At 37.7% G+C, this 23,587-nt stretch overlaps 1 protein-coding gene across 1 annotated transcript in view; it reads left to right on the top strand.

The window, feature by feature from the left end:
* Positions 1-23,270, top strand: part of camkvl (CaM kinase-like vesicle-associated, like) — a 41,235-nt gene extending 17,965 nt beyond the window's left edge. The window contains exons 2-11 of the mRNA XM_058764235.1: positions 15,721-15,827; positions 16,002-16,133; positions 16,474-16,548; positions 17,553-17,691; positions 18,632-18,752; positions 18,863-18,938; positions 19,271-19,407; positions 19,509-19,587; positions 19,673-19,760; positions 20,900-23,270. Coding sequence (XP_058620218.1) covers positions 15,733-15,827; positions 16,002-16,133; positions 16,474-16,548; positions 17,553-17,691; positions 18,632-18,752; positions 18,863-18,938; positions 19,271-19,407; positions 19,509-19,587; positions 19,673-19,760; positions 20,900-22,225 — 2,268 coding nt within the window. The 5' untranslated portion in view covers positions 15,721-15,732 and the 3' untranslated portion in view covers positions 22,226-23,270. The remainder of the gene's footprint in view (positions 1-15,720; positions 15,828-16,001; positions 16,134-16,473; positions 16,549-17,552; positions 17,692-18,631; positions 18,753-18,862; positions 18,939-19,270; positions 19,408-19,508; positions 19,588-19,672; positions 19,761-20,899) is intronic.
* The last annotated feature ends 317 nt before the right edge of the window (positions 23,271-23,587 follow it).

Raw genomic sequence — 23,587 nt, 5'->3', positions numbered from 1 at the left:
GGCAAATGGTCAGTACAGCCTTATTAATTATGTATGTCCCAGTGCACGCCCAAGGACACATGCATACACATTTCCCAGTTATTTTAGTACATATTTCCAGTTTTCCTGCTTGGCACATTTCCAGAAGGCCAGCAAAATTTTCATTTGAAGTTTGGTCCCATTGGAAGTCCCTTAATATTTCATACATCTATTCCAGCCACTAACTAATTACACCAGTACAGTGTCAAGCCCTACAGTACAGAGCGGGAGATGAAACTGTGTTTTAGAATAACTGAAGGGGGGATGGAGGGACACATCCCTGTATCTTGAGATTTGAGCTGAGGAGATGTTGTGACGTGCACAAGATCTGTGGTTGGCTTTAGAAAGACATCACGGACATCTCTTGTGTAAACTTTAGTGCAGTTATGTGGGATTTTTCTCGATGATGCTTCATCTTTTGAATGTTTCACATAAGCATCTCTACATCATTTCAGTTTGTATAGACACTTTCACAGTTTATGCTGTAAAAATGAGGTTTTAATAACTTCAATGAATAAAACATTCAAGGCAATAGACTACATGTCTTTTTAAGAGTTGAATTCATTTGCGTTGGTATTTTAAGTAAATATCTTGACTGAATGTAATGTAAAGTTCACATGATTTAAAATCAGTCATAAATGATACAGGAGACTGGATCATAAGAAAACTAATCCTGGCATACAAGACAACTAATTTCTAAATGTGCAGACAAAATCATCAATAGTGTAAATAAAAATGGCAAATGGTAAATACAACCATATTGATTATGTATATCCCAGTGCATGCTTGAAAGAGGGTGCATGGGACATATTACAAAGATTTTATCGTTTTATCATGTTAGGGCTATTTGATCTTAAAAACAGGTAAATAAAAGCATAAATCAAACTCAAATGCTTTGAGATTGACAACAGAAAACATCATGATAGAAAAGCTAGCATTTAAACTTGTGTTCCTTCTTAGTTAAAAGTAAACAGGGAAAAAAAACGAAAAACATACCATTGGTAAAAAGCATACCATTGGTAATTTTTTTCATTATTATTTAATGCATTATTTACTTGATCTATGAATCATTTTTTGCAGTGTACATGTTTTTTTTGTTTGTTTTTTTACTGTTGTGTGGAGACTTGAAGTCAAAGCATTTAAAACAACAAGCATTGCACTGATGCAGAGCTGTTTTTCACTTGGTACCATCCACTTAAATCATTTCGGGTGTTTTTTTTCTCTCTCTCTCCTTCATCCTTCACTTTTAACCTTCTACTTTGTTCACTCCATCCCTTATCCCCGCTGTCTTCTCTGTTTCACTCGCTTGTTCTTGCTCTTTCTCTCTCTTTTTCCCTCTGATTCTCCCAGGAGCCCAGCTGACCTAATTCTCCTCCGAAGACATGGCTGCACTCACATGGGCGCGCAACGCTGTTTCTCACACTCATATCTCCCATATCCCAGATTCACCTCACGTTATGAAAAAACAATATTTTTATTTCATCAGCTGCAGTAGTTTCATGCAATGTCCTCATTAAACTACCACGAAGCCTTTTTTTTTTTTTTATTCACAGTAACTTTAATGTTGCATTAGCAGCTTAAAAGTTTGTTGAGTTTACTTCCTCAGTGGACCCATTACTCTTGTTTGTTGCCAAGGTCTTCATTAGCTTGAAGACCCTTCTGATAGGAAGGTCTGATTAATGAAGATTAAAGCAGTGGTTCTAATTTGGTGAAATGGGTCACGAGTCTGTTCTGATCGGATAGCAAAATGAATAGGCTTATTAACATTTGTCATTGTTGTTTGTTATTGTTATTGACGCCAAATCCGTGTGTCCAGTCAAACTGCACACCAGGAGTTCTCTAACTTTTTTTGAATCCCTTACACAAAAAATATTTATCTCATTATTACCTGAGATTTCAAGTTAATAATTACACATTCGCATTTTAATGATTCTCCGATGTTGATTAATGGTCATATGACATGTTTTTTAAAAAATTATTTATAACCTACAAATGGCTGCACGTATAAGAAATATTATTTGTAATTATTGTTTTAAAGATATAAATATGTAGCTGTTTTAAATTTCAATTAAATTGCAAACATTCATTGCTACATTTCTAAGTAGAAAGGTGGTAGAGTCTCTGTTTTTTAAATCACCTTTTCAGTGGTAAGCTGCTATGTCTAAAACCAGGATCCTAAAGTGGAATGAGTTGAGTATGGGTGAGTGTAAAAGTGCATGTGCAGATGTGTCACTTCCATAGGAAACAAGCCTGAGGCTCACGGTATTGCAGATGGTCAGTTTACAGCTGGATTTTGATGTTATATGCCTGGCATATGGAGTACTTGACCTGCGAACTAATTTGTGGGTGTTTTAAAGTATTTCTGCAATTCTTTTCGTTTAATTTAACTTTTTTTTTTTTTTTGTGATTGTGACAAACAATGAATGACATAACAGTTTTTTAATTGGCTGTGTGCATAACAGATGCTCTTCATTTCTGTTGCCAAATTTGGCTTGTATAACAACGTTCAACACAAAGCCTTTGTCCATTGCTGATTTAAATCTGAAAATTGTATCATCCCAGGTTGTGTCCTTTATTCGCTTTTCTCTTCATGTGTGTTCTTTCCACTTTCTTATTTGAAAACAGAGGCTGAGCAGGAAGAAGGGGAGCTGGGTAAATTAACAATAGTGTAAAGGATCAAAGCTTCATGATAATAGAGAGATATAGTGTGGAGACCAAACGTTTAGAGTACAATCATCAATTGGGGTTTGAGGGGAAAAGAATATACCACAGCTTCTGTAATAGTTCATTTTACATGAAAATAATAAAGTAGTAGAGAGTGGAGTAGCGGAGGCATTTTTCAAACAGAATCTTGAACAGTCTGCAATGTTAGTTTAGCATCACAGCTGGTGAAAGAAAGCGCCAGAAGGATGTGTGTGTGTGTGTGTGTGTGTGTGTGTGTGTGTGTGAGAGAGAGAGTTATAATGCATGTGAATGTCTATAGGTGAGGGTTGTGCATAATTTTACTTGCACATGTGCAATTATCAATCAACCTAAACATTATGCACCTTGGAAGGTTCTTAAAATCAAATCAATAATTATTACACCATAAATTCTTCCTTTCCACCACTGAATTTATCAGCAGACAAGCCCATTTATTTAAAGTAATATTTCCTCCTAAAATAATAAATGTATTCACCCTTATGCCATTCAAGATGTGGATGAGTTTGTTTCTTCATTGGACAGATTTGGAGAAATTTAGCATTACATCACTTCCTCACCAATGGATCCTCTGCAGTGAATGGGTGCCGTCAAAATGAGAGTCCAAACAGCTGATAAAAACATCACAAAAGCAACCCACATGACTCTATTCCATCAGTTAACATTTTGTGAAGTGAAAAGCTGCGTGAAACAAATTCAACATCAAGGCATTTTAGCTTTCTGGCCAAAATACTAATCCATAATCTTTAGTAACGTTTCCTTCTGTGAAAAAGTCCATCTCCTATTGTCCTCTCACATCAAAATCTACTGACTTTTTTGGACTGTTTTCGCTTGTAAACAGTACCTGATCTGTGCATATTTCTCTTCTAATTAAGACAAGATGAATATTTCACTGGAAAATTATGGATAGTTTTATGTTAAAAATGTCATAATGATGAATTTGTTTATTACAATATTACTTGTGAATTATTGTGACGTTTGAACTCTCACTCAGACGGCACCCATTCTCTGCAGTGGATCCGTGAGTAAGTGATGTGATGCTAAATTTCTCTGGATCTAGAAATTTGAATGCAGTATTTATATGAATTTAGTGTAATCAACTATATTAAAAAATAATCAGATTATGTTCCCTGACATGTACATAAATTCTGCATTTTTCTTCGATCTTAGCAATTCAAGGTGGAAGTACCACCTTTCTGTTTTTACGGGTGTGCAAGCTGTTCCTTGCTGTAGGGTAGCACATGCGGCCTTGTATAACGTTAAAAACGTGTAGGTGAGGTTTATTTTTAAAGGAATGATCCGGGTTTAACAAGTTCAGTTTTATCAACAGCATTTGTGGCATACTGTTGATTACCACAAACATTTTTTACTCGTCCCTCAGCTTGTAAAATGGGTCTAAATTATTTTCAGTGATAATTGACAGTATGTCACCAATGTTTCCAAAAGAGCTTAACTTACACTGAACCAGAAACCTTCATTTAACAAGGTGCCTGATCGAATCAATCTGACCTTTACAGTTTGTGCGACACATTTCAGTGAGGTTTGTTTTGTGAACCTGTCGGAATGTAATGCAAGGCTGTTATTGCCTAAAACAACTATATTAGACCTGACAGCAAACCCAAAACCCATAAGTAAGCATTGTTACTCATGTCACATTTGAAATGGGCATTTACATAGACGCAAAATATGGCCCATTAAAAATGAATATTTTGGGTAAAAACAGTTTAAGCGCTGTCAACAGCATGGCAGGCTGTCAAACATGACAGAAAATAATTTTCCAGTTTATTTTCAGTTTGTTACTGCAGTTAGAAATGGTGTTAAAGTAATATTTTGAATTTTTCACGTTTTTGTCATTTTGTTTTAATTTTTTCTAAATATTTCTTTATACATTTAATTTATCTTTATTTCAGTTTAAGTTTTAATATATAATTTTAGTACTTCAACTTTTTATGTAACGTTTTATTATTAAATATAACATTTTATTTCATTTAGCTGCTAAAGCCACAATTGGAATTATTTAGTTTAAATTAAATTTTAGGTTTTTCATCTAATATTTAGATTGTATTATTTCAATTACATTAAAAAAAATAATGTTTAATACTTTACGTTTGCACAATGAATTTAACAATTCCCATACTGACAATTACTTAAAAAAAAAAAACGTCTTTAAATCTGTGTTCTCGCCTTACCGTAGTGAAAAATAAATACACTAAAATGTATTTGAAATACATTTATTTCATGCTAAGTGTACTACAAATACATTTACATATTTAAAAATACCCTGCAATTGTACTTTTGGTATACTAAACTAAACGACAGATTCGCATGAACTAATAAAATGTCAAACACAAGTGCCATAAAAAAAAAACTTCACTAGTATCTTGCGATTTATGTATAAGCCACAGATGGCGATAGAGAGGCCAAACTTCTGCAGTCATTGTCATTGCCGTTAACGTTTAGTCAGGTGCTGTGTGTTTGTCTTAGACGTCACAAAAAAATGCATTACTATAAACAGTTTTTTGCTTGGGACAAAAATGAAATGTCAAGATACCACTGTTTTTGGTGTAGGAAAGCTTAACATAGTGAACCTAAGAGGGAAAAAATAATCATTAAAAATGTATGATCTGACCCCATTATTACACTCATCATGCTGCTGAAAATTTGGATATAGTGACTGTGGGTGGTTTTAATTTCTGGGTCGCACAAATCCCCCTCTTACTAACATAATCATTAGACTTTCAAACCATCAGTGACCATGTGTCTGTCTGAAAGTGTGTGTGTGTGTGTGTGTGTGTGTGTGTAGGGGCGTGTTGTGTGTATGCTCACTTGAGTAAGCGCATCTCAGACCAAAACACTGAGCAAGCCAAAGGTCTGTGCATAATGCTGAATTAAAGTCACAGTTAGTTGGTAAGCAAGTGTATCTTTTTCTCATTACTGCATTTAAGCGTGAGTTACCGCATTGCCTTTCCGTGGTAATCCACTCAATGCTAATGCATAATTCATAAACGACAGCAAGCGAATGCACATTTACCCTCCCAACTCTCTATCACAACCTGTTTTGTTCGTTTTTCTCGATCCATCAAACGGAAATCTGCCAATCCATCATCAAACAAGAATGAGGCATAATGTTTTATTCTTCTGCTATCCTTCCTGTGTTTGTATCTCAGTTTTGGACTATAGCTGTTCGTCGCTCGTCAAATTGATTTTTGCTTCAGTCAGTCGCCGCTTTTATCCGCAGGTGTCTATTGACCAAAGGTTACACACACCAGCTCCTGTTTTAGCTCCACTGTCTCCCCACTGGGAGATATAAAGTATCTATAGCTGAAGAACAGCCTGTAGGGAGACAGAGAAAGGTAATGATGCGGATGTCTTGTATGTGGCCCCGGCTGTGTGAGACCCCAGGGACCTCATTTAGACTCCGCTAGGACACAGGCATCCGTGTTAAAAAAGCAGCAGAATTGCTGAAAGAAGGGTCTCATGAAGGGCCCTTTTACCACTGCTGCCAGCATGCTTTAAAAACTCGTTATATAGCAAACCGGAGCAATAGTCGCATCTCCTGCTGCACTGGACCAGCGAGAAACCCGTCTTCTAGCTTTAAATGTCTTCGGTTATATTTGATTTTCGCTAATGGGTTTAATGTAACTTAAAAAATGTGTTTCGCCGCAAAGAAGCGGGACCCGTTTGCAGCTCTGGGTTTCTATGTGGTGTGAGCATCATTTCATAGAAATCCATTTACAAGGCTTCATTTGCATTTGTTTTGGAGCTTGGTTTTATAATATGTCCATAATTCTGACAAAAAATAAATAAATACACCCGGCTTTCCTCCAGCAGACTGATGTTGTAAATTTACATTGGCGCACTGAGCTAAGTTTGCTTATTAAAAAGACGGGTGTAAATTATTTTCTGCTCTGTTGTTGCTTGCAGACAGTTCAGTGATGAGGGAACTATGAACTATGTGGAGATCGCTGATTATAATTGGGCGAAGGGTTCGCTCATGCAGCGAGCAGGCAAACGGCTTAAAAAAGGAAATGCAACATTTGCATTGGCTTCTCAGAGGCATAAGAGACTACAGCGAGCAGCAGGAGTCCCTCATTATATTGTGGCAAAACCACAATGAAATCAATTTGTGTCATCACAGGTAACGATTCCACTTAATATTAAAGACAATAGGATCTGAGTGAAGACTCAGACAGGAAGACGAATAAAAGCTTTGATGGTTTCTGTCTTTCTAATGAATAAAATCTGTCCTCCCACAGTCATGTTGTACCTGCGGTCTTTTAACACAATGAGTTCCTCTCCTCTGCCTACACGAGTCTCAAAATACCATTATGGATACTTTAACATTTCTCATGAATCATTGAACCGATTTTTACAGTACATTTGGAGTTTTCGTTTTAGATTTCTTTCCCTTCCCACTTGAGTATGACAAACATGTCAGTGGCATGTGGTAGAGGTTTTTTCAAGCTCCGTGATGCAGTTTTTCACTTAAAAGACATAAGGAGCAGCTTTTTTTGTAGGACAGTATTTTTATTTATTTATGTTAATTATTCAAATAAAAATGTATTTAAATAGTATGTTCACTATAGTTTGAACAGTCAAACATGCTTATAACAATTCCAATGTTATGGATTTGATTCTCGGGAACGCATGTAATAGTGAAATTGATATTTGCAATACAAGTCCTTTTGCATGCCAAATTCATTATAAAAAAATAAAAGTATCAAAACCAAATTAAAAATGTAAATTATGTCCCCATGTCATTCTAAATCTGTTTGACTGTTCTGCTGTGCTAAAAATAACTTTTTGGTATATTCAACGAAATTTAGTGCAAATCAGTGTTTTTTTTTTTTACCCCATTGTCTTTCATTTTATGGTACAGTTGAACCATTTCTCAAATGATCTTCTTTTTTCCCCACAGACGTCAGGTTTGGAACAAAATGAGAGTGAGTAAATGATGACAAAATTTCCATTTTTGGGTGAAATATCCCTGCTTTTGACCGTGTAATCAGCCAGTCACAGTGACGTGACCGTGCTTTCTAACCTTCAGTCCTCACCTTCCTCTATTGTCCTGTTGAATATTTCCTCATTCAGATCTCCTCCCTCCCTGCTAAACATTTGTGTATGTCACAAATGGTCCATTCTCCCAATTCTTTTCAATATATTCTCCTCCCTGTTCGTGTTGCCTGTGTCTTCACCTATGTGCACATAAACGCAGGGATAAGGCACTCATTCTAGTCACGTACATGTACAACCTACAGAAACTGGCAAAACCTACATCCATATCCTCGGCATCAGTCCTGGTCAATTGATAGCATTCCACCTGAAGGGAAACAGATTGATTTAATCCAGGCCTACACTGCCCTTCCTGTATGGAAGCTGTCCTTTTGCATCAGCTCCAGATTTCTGAGCCTCCCTCCTGAGGAGCAGACAGTTTGGATGAGCATCTTGTGTGTGAATGAGAGCCCTTCCCTCCTCCCTCTACTGATCTGTGGAGCATCCAGCTGCTCCAAGCAGCAACCCAGCTGGACTCACACAGCCTGGGTGGGGTTAACACTGCTCCATTTACATTCATGCCAAAGTCCATTCCAAGAATCCACTAGTAAAGTTGGACATGCTATTGATTTTGGAGTCAGACCAAGTTATGGGTTGGTAACTTAAAAATGAACCTGAAGCTGTGTTTACACTTGGTATTAAGATCTGTCTCAGGTGATCTGTTCACAGGTGGTCAGACTGATAGAGGTCAGTGTGTTTCTGCATCTTGATAAAGCAGAAAAAAAGTCTAAAATGTAAAACTTGGGACATGATCCGTATCATTTTGATGTCAGGCAAACCAGAGAAGTATTGTATGTAATAACAGTAGAAGAATAACATTTTGAAGAATGTTCTAGTCACTCACTCTTTTTCAGGAAATTAAAAAATAAATGGAGAACTGGAGTTTCAAGCTTCAAAAGGACAAAAAAAGCCCATAAAGGTATCATAAAAGTCATACGACTCATGAACTATATTCCAAGTCTTCTGATGTCGTATCATGATTATGTGTGAGGAACAGACTGAAATTTAAGTCTACTCTTCACCAACAAATATCCACCCCAGTTCTTTAAGGCATGCTCATGAGAGACATTTCAATGTCCAATTCATGAACTAATTATTCGAGTCAGATATTTTGATGGAATCATTTGATTCAGTTCACAAAACGATTCAGAATAAATTTAGATTTTTGTCGTAAACGATTCATCCATTGTGAACAATTTGTCAATTTTCTTTTTTTTTTCAAAATGCTTTGACCTTGAAATACTATATCTTCCGGTGAAATGTCAGACCTCGTGACATATGTCTGGACTTCTCCAATCATTTCTTCCATATAAACCCCGCCCCTTTCTTACAGTACACCCTTTCTTAAGCTTGCATTCAGATTTGCCTCTATCCAATCAGCAACCAAGTTGATTTGAACTGAGTCCCTGAGTTCTTTTCTTTTTAATAATTCATTTCACCTGGATGTATGTCACAGTACGGAAGAAAAATCACTACTTCTGATCTGTCACAAGTGTAAATGGTGTTCTGTTTACATTTCCCATACAATGCTCTGTGATACAGTACCAAAACATGACATGTAATTGTAACAAAGAAGCTGAACTGAAGGCAGAATATTTGCTTTACTAACTCGGATGAGTATTTTCTCAATATTTTCGTTACATCTGAGGCTTGAGCCGAGGCTCTGGCAAATATTGCGCCTAGCGGTGCCAAAATTCTGTTTCAGAACACCAAATGCATAATAAACCCAGCAGGATGATAATGATTATGGTGTTTGTCTGTGAGAGGTGGACATGAACGCGGGACTGCACGCTATAATTTAGCACCAGATTAAGCAAGGGGAAGAAGGGAGGACATCAAACTTCTATGCTCCATGCTGTGACTTTTGAACTTGTTGCTGTGCTGGATTGTGAGGCGGTGTGTGTGCTTGCTTGCACGCGCGTGAGTGTGTGTGGGTTTGGGTTCAGATGTGTTTGGAGAACAGCACAGCTCCTCTCATCCATCCTGTGGGATTGGATCTGGTGTTTAATGTGTGTGTCTCTAGAGATGAAGATTCATTGCTTTAATAAGAGCAGTACAGACAGGAGAGAGAAAAGCACAGCTTTACAGTGAAGCATCTTGGGAAAGGCTGATGGTTGAGGGTCTCATGGTCTTTAATGATGGAGGGAGGCATCTGTTGCAAGCTAGTCTTTGTAGAAGGCACCCCTCGAGCCCTTTGTCGCTGCCTTGTCTTTGTCTTCGTATTTTTCTTGAACTCTGTCTCCGGTGGACGCGTTGCCTTCTGCGAGCTGGGAGAATGTTCGAATGCTAATTTTGGACCCAAAGATGGGTGTGTGTATGTAAGGCGTGGGCGTGTGCAAAAATAGCCATTATGAATATGCATGGACCCCAATTAAAACGACATACATTTTTGCCAGAACCGATCTGAGAAATCACACGCTGTCAGACAGTAATCCTTCATCCCAACGCGTCCCATAATGGAACATTAACAAAGTCTTCTCAACAAGATTGACTTTTTCCGCACCGCAGAGAGAAGGATGTGTGGTTCAGTGCGTGTTTACGCTGCACCTGAGTCCTGTAACACAGAGCACACGCTTGCATTGAGTGCAACTAATGAGCGAGAGCTGTCAGATGTGATTCGTCATTCCAGTGCAAGGTTCCCATCAAAACGTGCACATCACTACCCTAATGTAAGCATGTCACCTTCTGTATTTGCATCCATCTCCGGAGGGAATCCACGCTTGTTGTGAATATATCTTGTCAGCATGTTCATGCCATATGAAAAGAGTGTTAAAAAGTGCCTGTAGGAGGGAAATAGCAGCTCTGGCTCAAAACGTATAACTTCCTCTGCATTACAGATGGGCCACAGTCGTCAGCTAGTCATCCTCCAATGACTAGTCTTATTTATATTTTTTCTTTTAAAAAAAGCTACACTGTGTGACTTTTGGCCCTCTAGTGGCTGAGGCATAAGACTACAAAACTCTTGCTGAGGAACATTGTTTTGGGCATAACATGAGCTTCGGCAATGCTATTCTGCGTGGATGAATTTGATGGTTTGAGCCACACCGCTGTGTAGATAGTTACAGATGATAACAACATCGAAACTCTCCCATTTAATAAAAATGAATGAGGTCTTAAGTTAAGTTGCTGCCAATGCTGTTATTGTTCTGACTTTGTTGAAATCTGTAGTTTCAAAATAATGTTAGAAAAATTTGGCAATGCTAATGTTAGACTTAATGACTGCTATTTATATCAGATAATGGTGCAAACTATTTGTAAACAAATAGACCAAACTAGTAACTGGTTTAGAGATTCAGTTGTTGTGGCTTTAAGCTATTTCCACTTAATAGAGTAGTAGTTTTCTTTCCTTTATTTACAGATAGGGATGTAGCGATGCACCCGAGCTGGTAGAAAATTGATAAAAATGTATGACGGTTCCAGTCGGTTGCAATGTTAAACAAGTCGCGATATAGTTTGGGGTGGGGGTTTATATGAATGTATGTTTCTGGCTGTTTTGATGGCAGTTTCCTTCGATCTTGTCTCTGTATAATGCTTACTGAAGTAGTGTTTATAAGCGCAGCGCTGCTTTGTTTACAGTGGCAAGCAAGCAAACACTATATTGCCGCTGTTCCATATGCGCCACCTGCTGGAAGAGATTGAATTTGCGTCTCGTCCAGCACGTCTGCTGTTTTTGTTGTTCACGTATGTTTTATGTAGCCTAATTTCACAAATTTGAAGTCAGACCACTGTTTTTGCTTTAAATTTTAAATTTAAAGAATTGAGAGTGATAAAATCGTATCATGAAAATCAGTATTGTGAATTGTTTCCCATCGTGAGTTGAGTGAATCATTACATCCCTATTTACAGATATTTCATAAACATGGACGAATTATGAAAGTATGCAGTTTCTTGGGAAATTTGTCCTGATAACTCTAAAATATGAATAATTATTATAGGCTTGATGTTGTAATTTAGGGTAAGGCAACCTGGTTCACAAAAGATTGTTTTATGATGAATTCGCTCATTATTACATATTGTTAATTTTAAAAAAGTTAAAAGTCTTTAATTAAAAATTATATTAAATATGTTAATATCAATCTATATATTTTATTTAAAGTTATATTGTATTATTATAGAAGCATTTATTATAAATAAATATTTGTTATGAAAGTATTTAAGCATGCTTCTAATTTAATTATTTGTTTAAAATTGTAATTTATTTTTGTAAATAAATATCTATTTGTTATTCTAGAATTGTATTTTGCTCCTGCACGCAATAAAACCCTCTTGCAAAAGTGACTACTGCTTTTGAATATTGTGCCATGTACAGAGAGAGAGGGGGATTTGGTCTGAGCCAAACTCGAACCCCACAAGCTCTTCAGCCCTTTTATATTTCAGAAGCAACGCACTACCCTCTGTGCCACAGCTCTGACATGAGTGTTGCATTTTTAAGATAGCATGTCAAGTTAAAAATAGTTTCACTTTTTGAAACACGTCTGGAGAGCCATGTGTTCTGTTTCATTCTGTTGTGCCCCATCTAGTTAAATTTGAACACAAGAAGACATATTATGTAAAGGACCCTTAAGAAAAGTGTCTGACTGAGGTTAAGTTAACCCAAAAGCATCCGATCCAGGAAATTAGTCGATTTCGAAAATAGCCCTACTTTTCATTTGCTTTCTAAAAAAAATCTGTCCATTGGAGTTTCTTATATTCTACTCATGAATGCGCATGTTTTTGTTATTGTTGCGACCTGCACATGAAATATTATCAAGTCAAAATTTACAACACCACAGCATTGTTCTCATCTTGACTACATCTTAATTTAGACACAAGCCTCATGACTAACCGGGCGCTCTTGTAACATGTTTTTTGGGTGTCATGTTTTATTTATTTAAATGCGGAATGTTCTAAAAGGCCTGTCACATACAAATCATCGTGGCACAATTTCATTTTAATTGACTGTTATGGGGTTGTTTGTGTGGTACCAGAAGGAAGGGAACAGAAATAGCTATGCAAATATAACAAACATGATATCTCAGAAGTACCATGCCATGTTGACTTTGCTGTAGGATGAACAGCTGTCAAGCACAAGCATGGAAGTGCCTCGATGGTTTTAATTTCTTCACTTCCTTTTCTAAGCAGATAAAACAGATATTGCAATATTCCAGTTCATCGCTTCATATCAGATATTCAGCGTGAAATCAGTATAGTCCTACACAGTGTTCTGGTTATGTAATATTTCTCTTGTTCCCGACCTCCTCTACTGTATCCCGACCCCTCCCTTGCATGGATCCATGTGAGGGATTAGGGATTAGGGGCAGGAGCCGGAGCTGGATTACACAGCTAACAGACCAGCGCTCTCTCTTCTGATAAAGATGCTGTCACTCTCAACACGCTCTTCCTCACTGATACCATCAGTCTTAAAGATCTTCTTTTTCTCCTCACAGACAAACATGTCCTCTCAACCATCTGTTGAATTATTGTCACTTGAGCATTATATTTCTGATCCTGTCATTGTGTAATACATCAGATAATTCTTCAGAATCTAACACAAAGAGTGGTTTCCGTTTCTTCAAGCAGCATTTAGACCTTTTTCTATATGACACCTTTTCACAAATGGATACAATTTTATTATGCAAATTGTGTTCTTTGGAGTGATAACAGTTTTCTGTTACTATAAACTATTATCTTTTCATGTATATATGCATATATCTATGTATACACACACACATATATATAAAATATGTATGCACGTGTGTGTGTATTTGACAATTTTATGTGAAGTCGCTTTTTTAATAGGGAGAAAAGCATGGTGATTATATGTTTATTATTAACTATAACATTTGGTCCCATACTAGCTAGTCACTAGTGAGTGACAGCTTAATCTAGGCAAAATCTGCAAACCTGTAACTTATAGCCCTGATACATTATCCATTTTACAACCTGAATTCCGGAAATGTTGGGATGTTTTTTTTTAAATTTGAATAAAATGAAAACTAAAAGACTTTCAAATCACACAAGCCAATATTCACATATATTTTATTCACAATAGAACATAGATGACATAACTAATGTTTAAACTGAGAAATTTTACAATTTTATGCACAAAATGAGCTCATTTCAAATTTGATGCCTGCTACAGGTCTTCTTTTCAAAACAGTTTGAAGACGTCTGGGCATCGAGGTTATGAGTTTCTGGAGTTTTGGTGTTGGAATTTGGTCCCATTCTTGCCTGATATAAGTTTCCAGATGCTGAAGAGTTCGTGGTCATCTTTGAAGTATTTTTCGTTTAACGATGCGCCAAATGTTGTCTATAGGTGAAAGATCTGGACTGTAGGCAGGCCAATTCAGCACCCGGACTCTTCTACTATGAAGCCATGCTGTTGTAATAGCTGCAGTATGGGTTTTGCATTGTCCTGCTGAAATACGCATCGTCTGGAGGGGAGCATATGTTGCTTTATATACCTTTCAGCATTCATAGTGCCTTCCAAAACATGCAAGCTGCCCATACCGTATGCACCCCCATACCATCAGAGATGCTGGCTTTTGAACTGAACGCTGATGACACGCTGGAAGGTCTCCCTCCTCTTTAGCCCGGAGGACACGGATTTCCAACAGGAATGCCAAATTTGGACTCGTCTGACCATAGAACATTTTTCCACTTTGAAGCAGTTCATTTTAAATGAGCCTTGGCCCACAGGACACGATGGCGCCATGTTCACATATGGCTTCCTTTTTGCATAAATGCTTTAGTTGGCATCTGTAGATGGCACGGCGGATTGTGTTTACCGGCAGTGGTTTCTGGAAGTATTCCTGGGCCCATTTAGTAATGTCAATGACAGAATCATGCCGATGAGTGATGCGGTGTCGTCTGAGGGCCCGAAGTCCACGGGCATCCAACAAAGTATCCAACAGCCTTGTCCCTTACACACAGAGATTTCTCCAGTTTCTCTGAATCTTTTGATGATGTTATGCACTGTAGATGATGAGATTTGCAAAGCCTTTGCAATTTGACATTGAGGAACGTTGTTTTTAAAGCATTCCACAATCTTTTTACGCAGTCTTTCACAGATTGGAGAGCCTCTGCCCATCATTACTTCTGAGAGACTCTGCCTCTCTAAGACATCCCTTTTATAGGTAATCATGTTACAGACCTGATGTCAATTAACTTAATTAGCTGCTAGATGTTCGCCCAGCTGAATCTTTTCAAAATTTCTTGCTTTTTCAGCCCTTTGTTGTCCCCGTGCCAACTTTTTTGAGACCTATAGAAGGCATCTAATTTGAAATGTATTTATTTGTTTATTTATTCACTTGTTTATTAAATTTTTTTGCTAGAATATTATGAAATCACACAAATCAGCATTTTATTCAATATTCAGACATGCCCTAAATTTAAAAAGAGTTGGTTGGAAAAAAATAGGAACTGTTAACCAAAAATGAACAGAAAATAAAAATCTCATAATATTTAGTCAGACCTCCTTAAAAAAGTTTTCTGAGGGCTAAACATATCTCCTTTTACTGAGTCTTGGTTGAAAATAAAAAATAAAAAACTCTTTCTATTTTGCACCCCTGTTCCAGTAAGTGTCTTATAATCAGTGGGCCTTATTCATCAAACACAAGCAGAATGAATTTCTGTGTAGCAAGTTGTCACATTCTGTCCAATGGGTCGATTTATGAAGAATGGATTGTTTCACAAGAATGTTTTACACAGAAATTGTTCTGCACATATTGGATGAATAATGTCCAATATTTCCAGTTAATGTTCCAAAAATTTTGAAGTTTATTTTTATTTTTTTAAATCTCTTTTCAGTCATGTTGAAACAGCATTCAATAGCATTTCGCAATTTCTGTGTGGGACCTGTCATGGTGAGGCTAGTTTGTGAAGACACATGCTCCTCTAGAGTGAATGACATTAGTTTTATTGAGATTGATGGCTTTATGTGTATGTGTACGTTTGTTCTCCTCTGGACAGGTGGATGCTGTCATGCCATTTGGGTGCCTTGCTCTGCGAGATGGGCGGACATACAACAGCCTGTCAGACATTACTGACAAATACGAGATTGGACAGGTCCTCAAGGCGTGAGTGTGCATATATTGGCCATTATAGCCTTAAGAAAGCCAATCCATCAATTACAGATGCATGATCTCATTAAACATTAATGTAAGATACATTTCTCCCAATAAGGGAGAACAACCATAAGGGGTATTTATTACAGCATAAAATGCAGCATTCAGTATAATTTCTCTTTGCAGCAAAGAATTTTGCGAGCTGTGCCTGGTAAAGGAACGACAGACGGAAAAGGTCTATGTGTGCAAGAAATTCCTCAAGAAGGATGGCAGGAAAGTGCGGAAGGCAGCCAAGAACGAGATCATGATCTTGAAAATGTACGTGGTGACTCAAAACATCAACAGATGATGTAGGGTTTTGTGAGAGTGCTGATCTGAGAGGACAAAGAAAAAAATTTAAAGGGATAGTTCACCCAGAAATCAAAATTCTGCCCTCGTGTCATTTCAAACCTCAAATTTTCTTTAAACTCTGGAGCACAAAATTGTAAATGTAGCAGGGTGAACTACTCCTTTAAGGATGGAGAGGGTAAGAGATGCTGTATGCATCACCCTTGGTGTGATTATTTCTGTCTTTTCTAACTCTCTTTGAAGCACTTTTCTCTATTTAATGTGAGATAAAGAAACTATTCAGCTTTTTGCCGTGATGTGTTTATTCCAGGGTCAAACACCCAAACATCCTGCAGCTGATTGATGCATTCGAGACCAGGAAAGAGTTCTTCATCATACAAGAGCTGTGAGTCTGACCTCCGTTTGCTGTGATCAGTTATGTTCCCTTACCAGTGTCATTCAGTAGGCCAAGGACACATCTCTCTACATCAGAACATCACTCCAGAAAATGCACTTCTTCTGTCTCCGCTCCTCATGCAAATATCCACATCTAGCTAGAGCTAAAATCTATTAAAACCCTGTCATCTGCTTTTGCATGAATGACATTGACATGCTATTAGAGCTATTAAGATTACAGTAATGAGTGACTATAATAGAAAATATAGTTTCTGGACAGTTAGTCATTTACTATTTCCATTGAGATTTTAAAGGTCCTCTTATATTTAGCTTGCAGGATGCTGGTTGTAAATCTAGCCTTCTGCAAATCATTTTGGTGGCAATGGTGTGTCAGTGTTATACTGAATTAGATGTACATGAAGTTGTCGAATTACATATTTTGATATAACAAGATATTGATAAGATATTCTAAGATTGTTTATCACTTTAGGTATTATTAAAATGTTTTGACCCAGATTTCAATTTATAGATTTAGATTTAGTCTTAAATTTGATTTAAAATGTAGATTTTTAATACATATTTTTTATTATAATATATTCATAAACAATATGACATTTGAAACCTGCACACTTTCTTCATGATTGCAGCTAATTACCAAATTTGGTCAGGTTTTTTTTATATAATGGTTAACCAAAATACTTCTAATAAAGCACTGTGATACTAATTTACTAATTGTTTTATGTTCGGTGACTAGCCAAAGAACAAGAACCGATTTTGATTTTTAATGGATCATTCATAATATTTATATAATTTTATAAGATTTGTATTATTACACACACACACACACATACATATTGGCCCATTGGTCCAGGGCATAATCCATCCATAACTTGAATGTGAATAAGCAACATTACTGCTGATTAAATAAAGATTAAATGGGAATTAAACTCTACAAACATATTCAGATCTCCCTGCTTTTTCTCATTTATTTTTGTGACTGTGTGTTTGTCACAGGGCCACAGGTGGAGATGTGTTTGATTGGATCTTAGACCAGGGGAACTACACAGAGAGAGATGCCTCCAATGTGATCCGTCAGGTCTTAGAAGCAGTGGCGTACATTCACTCCCTCAACATAGTCCACAGGAATTTAAAGGTGGGTTTGCAATCATAATATATTATTTATCAATGAAAAGTACATAATGCAATATGTGCATTAAGTGGAATGCAACTGGGCTGATATATAAAATTGAAAAGACAGGCCATTCGTAATGATACCTTGTGGTTTTGCTTCATTTTTTTAACTTTAACACAAAGAAACAGTCTGAATGTGTGATAATAAAGCTGTAACTCTGTGTTATTGTATATGTGTGTGCTGAGGATGTTTTTGTCTGTGGAGTATTAAATGATAATCAGTTATATTAATCAAACGCCTAGTCCTCTTTGACTCATAACACTGTGCATCTGTAATATTGCAGGAGCTCCCTGTGGGTGTCATTAATGTTCAAAACAAATATGAAAGTAATAAACAGTATTGCCACCTCCTGTGGTTCTAATGCTTCATACTAAAGCCATTAAGGTTATGATGCTGTTTGTCATGAGACAACATGTGTTTGTAGTGCCCTCTAGTGCACGGCAGCAACACGCCGTGCACAATATTAGCATCAGACATGTATGTGTGCATCACATTTGCTCAAAGCTCATTCTTGTCAGTAATGCATAATTCTGTATTGCCTCTTGGGTGTTTTTAGATATAGCATTGATGCATTTATTTTTTAAGGCTTGTGCCTGAAATATCACAGACTGAGATACATGTATTATACGTAGTAGGTCAGCTGTGTGTTTTCAGATTTATCTTTTAAAGACAAAACCCATTCTTCACATTGAGAGTGGGTGAAGGGTGTGTCCTGTCTGGTCTCTACTTGCCAGCTGAAAGAGGAATATCAACATTATTTGGGACACAGCGACCTCTTATTCAGTCATACTTTGGCCTAATGCCATGTCTTTCCCTGTATCATTACTTATATATGAAAGTATTGATTTTTTTTTTGTTGTTGTTTCGTTTTTTTACCCTGTGCCTTTTTCTGTCATTTCAGCTGGAGAACTTGATGTACTATAGAGAGAGTAACCACAACAAGGTCGTGTTGCGGGATTTCTACCTGTCCAGGTTTGAGAATGGCTCAATCACCGAGCCCTGCGGGACACCCGAGTACCTGGGTATTGATTTATCACATGATCTCTTTCATGTTTTCTTTCTCTTTCTATTTATTTGTACTTGTATATAAAGTACTAACCTTCACATCTTTTTTTGTCATATTTCCTGTCAGCCCCTGAAGTGGTGGCTCGTCATCGCTATGGAAGACCAGTCGATTGTTGGGCGGTGGGAGTCATTATGTACATCTTGTAAGTGACATTGTGACATTCAATTGATTTGTCAGCGATTTTTATTATCTTTATGTTTGGCTCTTTAAAACAGGGGTTTGTGGCTTTCTGGTTTCAGAAGACTGGTCAGAAATCATGAGATTAATTTTGAATATTTTTTGTTTAGTGTTTCTAAAATGCACATTGTTCCAAAACCCAGCAACCCAAAAAACTACCTGCCTGAAGTTTTATGCTGCATCTATGGCACCAAAAAAAAAAACTTTTTACTCAGTAAATCTACAGCATATACTCATGCATACTAATGGATTCAATACAAAACATCATAATACAAATAATACAAATCTCATTTGTAGGTTGTCTGGAAACCCTCCGTTCTATGATGAAACTGAGGAGGAGAACACAGACATGCACAACCGGATAATCTTCTGCCGCATTGTTGCCGGAGAATTTGAATTTGATTCACCATACTGGGATGAAATTTCCCCTGCTGGTACTAATATCAGGATCTGATATAAGTTCCTGATCTGATCAAAACCTTTTAAAGCTTTTGATGTTTTAAACCTCAGTCTTCCTCTCTTTAATGTCATGCAGCAAAAGAGCTGGTCTGCAGACTTATGGATGTTGACCCGATGCTGAGAATTACTGCACAAGATGCACTTTCGCATGGATGGTAAGACTATATACAAACATACAAACAGTTGCTTTTTTCAGAGACTTTACGTTTTGTTGTTGTTGCTTGTTTTGTTTTTTGCCAGGATCGCTGGAAATGGGGCTTCGGAAAAGAATCTGAAGGAAGGAGTCTGTGCTCAATTTGAGAAAAACTTTGCAAAGGCCAAATGGAGGGTAAGAGGAATTTACTATCATACACAACAGTCATGTACAAGTTGTCAGGTGATTGTATTAATCGCTCTTCTAAAAAACAGCACAGTAAATAATAGGATAATGGATAAGGACAGTAACTATAAAGATGGTAATGCCAAATAAAGCTGTTGTTTATTAAAGGTTCTGATGGTTATTATATTAATGTTTGCTTTTTCCTTGCATGTGATACCCAGGAGTTGAAGGTACTGTTGATATTCGCGGGGCAGCCTAGAGGCAGAGATTCTTTTCTCTGTATAACAATCTTTGACTTGGGCACTCATATTTCCTTTAGCATCATACCTAGTGTACATGGCTGCAGTGTCTCATGGCCTTGCCTGATTCTTTAAGCAGCGATCATTCAGGAAATATGTAGTTCAAGTCTGATTGTTGGAAAGACTCTCGCTGTACTTAAGCCTCCCTGTATCTGCACACCAGTAACTAACAAATTTATCACTGCCCAGCTGGTCCCATGTGCATTCAGTCATATGCCGTCTGGCTTTTACTCACAGTGTCCTCAATATTCCAGTTTGAATTCCAGTTAGTCCTTCATTCACTCAGACAAATCTCCAGATTGAATATTCATCGTAGTGTCACATTTATGTGTATGAAAAGTTGTCCCTGTGTTTGTGTGTGTGCCAGAGAGGACCAAAGTGGTCCTTATGAAGAGAGAGAGAGAGCAAAGTGATTTGTCCTCAGATGACTCACCGTGGCCCTGATTCATTGATTCACATCATGCTTTTGTGGATGACATACATATCAAAAACATTTCATTCAGATCAGCAGCTAGTAATAAACACAAATAAGCCAAAAATGGCTCTTATTTTCATTTCATTGTTGGGTTCCGGCATAATTATCAGCTGTAATTTGTAGTCGTTGAACTAATTTAACTGCTAAAAAACTGTTGATGTTTCGATACACTGAAATAAATGAGACGCCTCCCCAAAATTACTAAAACGTCCATCTCCAATGTGTTTGTCTCATGAAAGCGATAGAGATGGAAAACTGCTACCACAGACTGCCACGCTGTTAACAACGCATTTCATCCATAGCAAAGAAGACCTCATGTTACTTTTTAATTGACTAGGTACTAAGTGTTTGGTATGTCTTTATTTCACTTTCAGAAAGCGATTCGTGTCACCACATTCATGCAGCGTCTCCGAGCCTCTGAAATATTATCTTCTGAAGGGGTAGTTGAAGGCCAGGGCAAAGAGGACAAAGCGGATGGAATAGATGGTAAAGGGATACAAACAAACTCAGGCGGCATTTCTACTGTGAGCATGTCCCATGAGGTGTCTGTCGAAAGCAGACCTGTGGAGAATCAAGAAGAGGAGAAAGCAAGACACCTAAAAGCAGAAGAGAAAGAAGCAGAGACCCTTGCCAGATCAAACAGCTCTTTAAAAGTACAAGCAGGTGAGCCGAACAAGAAAGAGACTACTGAAGGCACTTCTGAAAGTGAGGACAAACCATCAACAAGAGTGAGCCAGAAAGCAGCACCCAGCCAGCCTATCAAAACCTCGGACAACCGAGAGAACAATGTCCCCAAGGAGCCAGAGGCCACAACTGTTGACAGTGCCGAGAAGAAATCACCTTTCCCTGATACTCCAAATCGACGCAAAATGGCAGCCAACCTCTCAATGGATCATGGCTCATGTTCAGATGCCAAAACCAGTACCTTGTCAGTGGGAAAGGAACCAACTCTTAAATCAGAAGACAAAAAAGACACAGTCCATGATATGACTGCAAGTAGCTGGTGTCAAACACAGCTCCCGGAAGCTGTTGCAGAAAGTCCAGCAGAAGTAGGAGCGACTTGCGAGGTCAATCCTAAGAGCAGAGAGTTGAAGAAAGGAAGAACGGACAAGGGTTGCCAGTCGGTGAAAAACATCCAGTGTACATATGCAGGATTGGGATCTTCAAGTCTTGGCTGTGATAAAACAGTATTTGAGCAGGAGCTGCAAGAGATGGTCCATGGTGCATCAGGGTATGGTAGCCCATACTGTCCAACCTACTCTGTCGGACAGTACGGTGGTCTAGATCCCGGAAGTGGAGCCAGTGCGGACTGGCAAATGGATTGTGTAATCGAACAAATTGAAAAGCAAATGGCTGCCGTGTTAGAGAAGATCGAGGGGGACATGCCTTCATTGCTGGAGCAGATCAGCGACCATCCCGAGACCCTTCCTAGAGCAAAGAGCGCCAGCTCTTCCCCATCACCCCGACCTCGCTCGTACCATCATTCGACCCCACCGCCCCTTCCCACCACACCTCGTCCAGCAATGCCTTCTCTACCACACCTGACCATCCCGCCTCCCTCGTACCCACCACCTTCCCCACCCAGTCACATCCAGGGTCACAGCCATCCAACTACCGACGAGGGTAACGGTGACGGCCAGAAGTCTACAAAGCGGTCTGGCCAATCACCAAGGGGAAGTTTGTCAGGAAAAGGGGTGTAAATATGCTAAAAGGATGTGAACGCTCAAGAATAAAGTAGGTACGGCATGTAACAAAAAATCTTTGGGATATGGATTATGGATCCATGACTACAGCATACCTTTCAGGGCTGTACAATGGTCTTTGTGCTCCAATGCAAAGAGCCTTGTTACTGATTGTATGTGAAAGATAAGCTTTTTTAAATGTGTAAAGAGGAAAGTGAGCAAACTGAACACTATTTTGTATTATTAGAGAAAACAGTTAAGGTTATCCCACTATAAATGGTCATAGCAAGATCATAGCAAACACTATTATGTTTCCTAAATAATTTCATAACTATAATGTAGAGTCTGTGGAGAGTTTGGATACAAGAGTTTATATAACCTGAAAAGTTCACCTTTAATGAAACTTGTTCCCTTAAAACAAGTTGGCGTCCTGCTCTGTTTCGGAGAACTGCTGCACATTTGCTCTTCGCCAGGTACTGACTTTGGAGGGTGTTATTATTTTTGTCACTTCATCCATCTTGGATTTTTGCTCTGAGATAGTGAAGTTGAAGCAGTGCATCTGTGTACTCTCATCAATCATTTACCTTCTGTAATATCTCAAATAAGACTATTTCATTTATCTTTCTTATTGTATATTCTCGCATTGTACAGCAGTTTCTTTACGTCTCTGCCAAACATGACAGTATTTCATTGATTGAGAATAATAATGCTCAGAGGGCGAGAATTAATCATAACTTCGAGACTACTTTAAAACTATATTCTCTTTCCTGACCCTTTTTTTTGCTGTGGTATGTGTCCATTTACGTGTTTGTTTGATTCTCATTCTCTTAATCTATTTTTTCAATTTATCATGCATACTAGTATATCTTTACATTGTATAGTACTTTTGCTAATATATCCTAAAGTAGGCTGTAATGTCTATATGTAAAGTCCTCGCAAATGTCTGTGAACTGTAACTGTGGCTTCCACCCCCCCGATTATTATATAGATTTTGGTGATGTGAATATTATTCCAAGTTATTTTTTTGCACTCTCTACACGACTATTTCAATAAAATTCAGATCAAACCATCTTGTTTTATAGCCTTTTCTTTTGGCATGATTGGTATAAAACGACAGTTGTTACATAACTAGCCTTATAGTAAATATTATAACTACAAAATAACCTGGCATCAAATATGCTAAATTTGCTTAAAATACATTGTGAAAAAGGGCTATATAGACACTTGCCAACTAGCACGTTTGCTACCCTAAGTTACAGATGTTTCCAGTTCAGAATGGATAGAATTATTTGGTAATATAACATTTTTATTTTCACTTTTCACTGGATTTTTAACTTTTAGTCCATCACACTACTAAGAAGTCTCTAGTTCATGCTCTTC

The sequence above is a fragment of the Onychostoma macrolepis genome, chromosome 23 (assembly GCF_012432095.1).
Source record: "Onychostoma macrolepis isolate SWU-2019 chromosome 23, ASM1243209v1, whole genome shotgun sequence".
Taxonomy (NCBI): domain Eukaryota; kingdom Metazoa; phylum Chordata; class Actinopteri; order Cypriniformes; family Cyprinidae; genus Onychostoma; species Onychostoma macrolepis.
The sequence above is the reverse complement of the archived record's forward strand: the minus strand, read 5'-3'. Positions and strand labels throughout refer to the sequence as shown.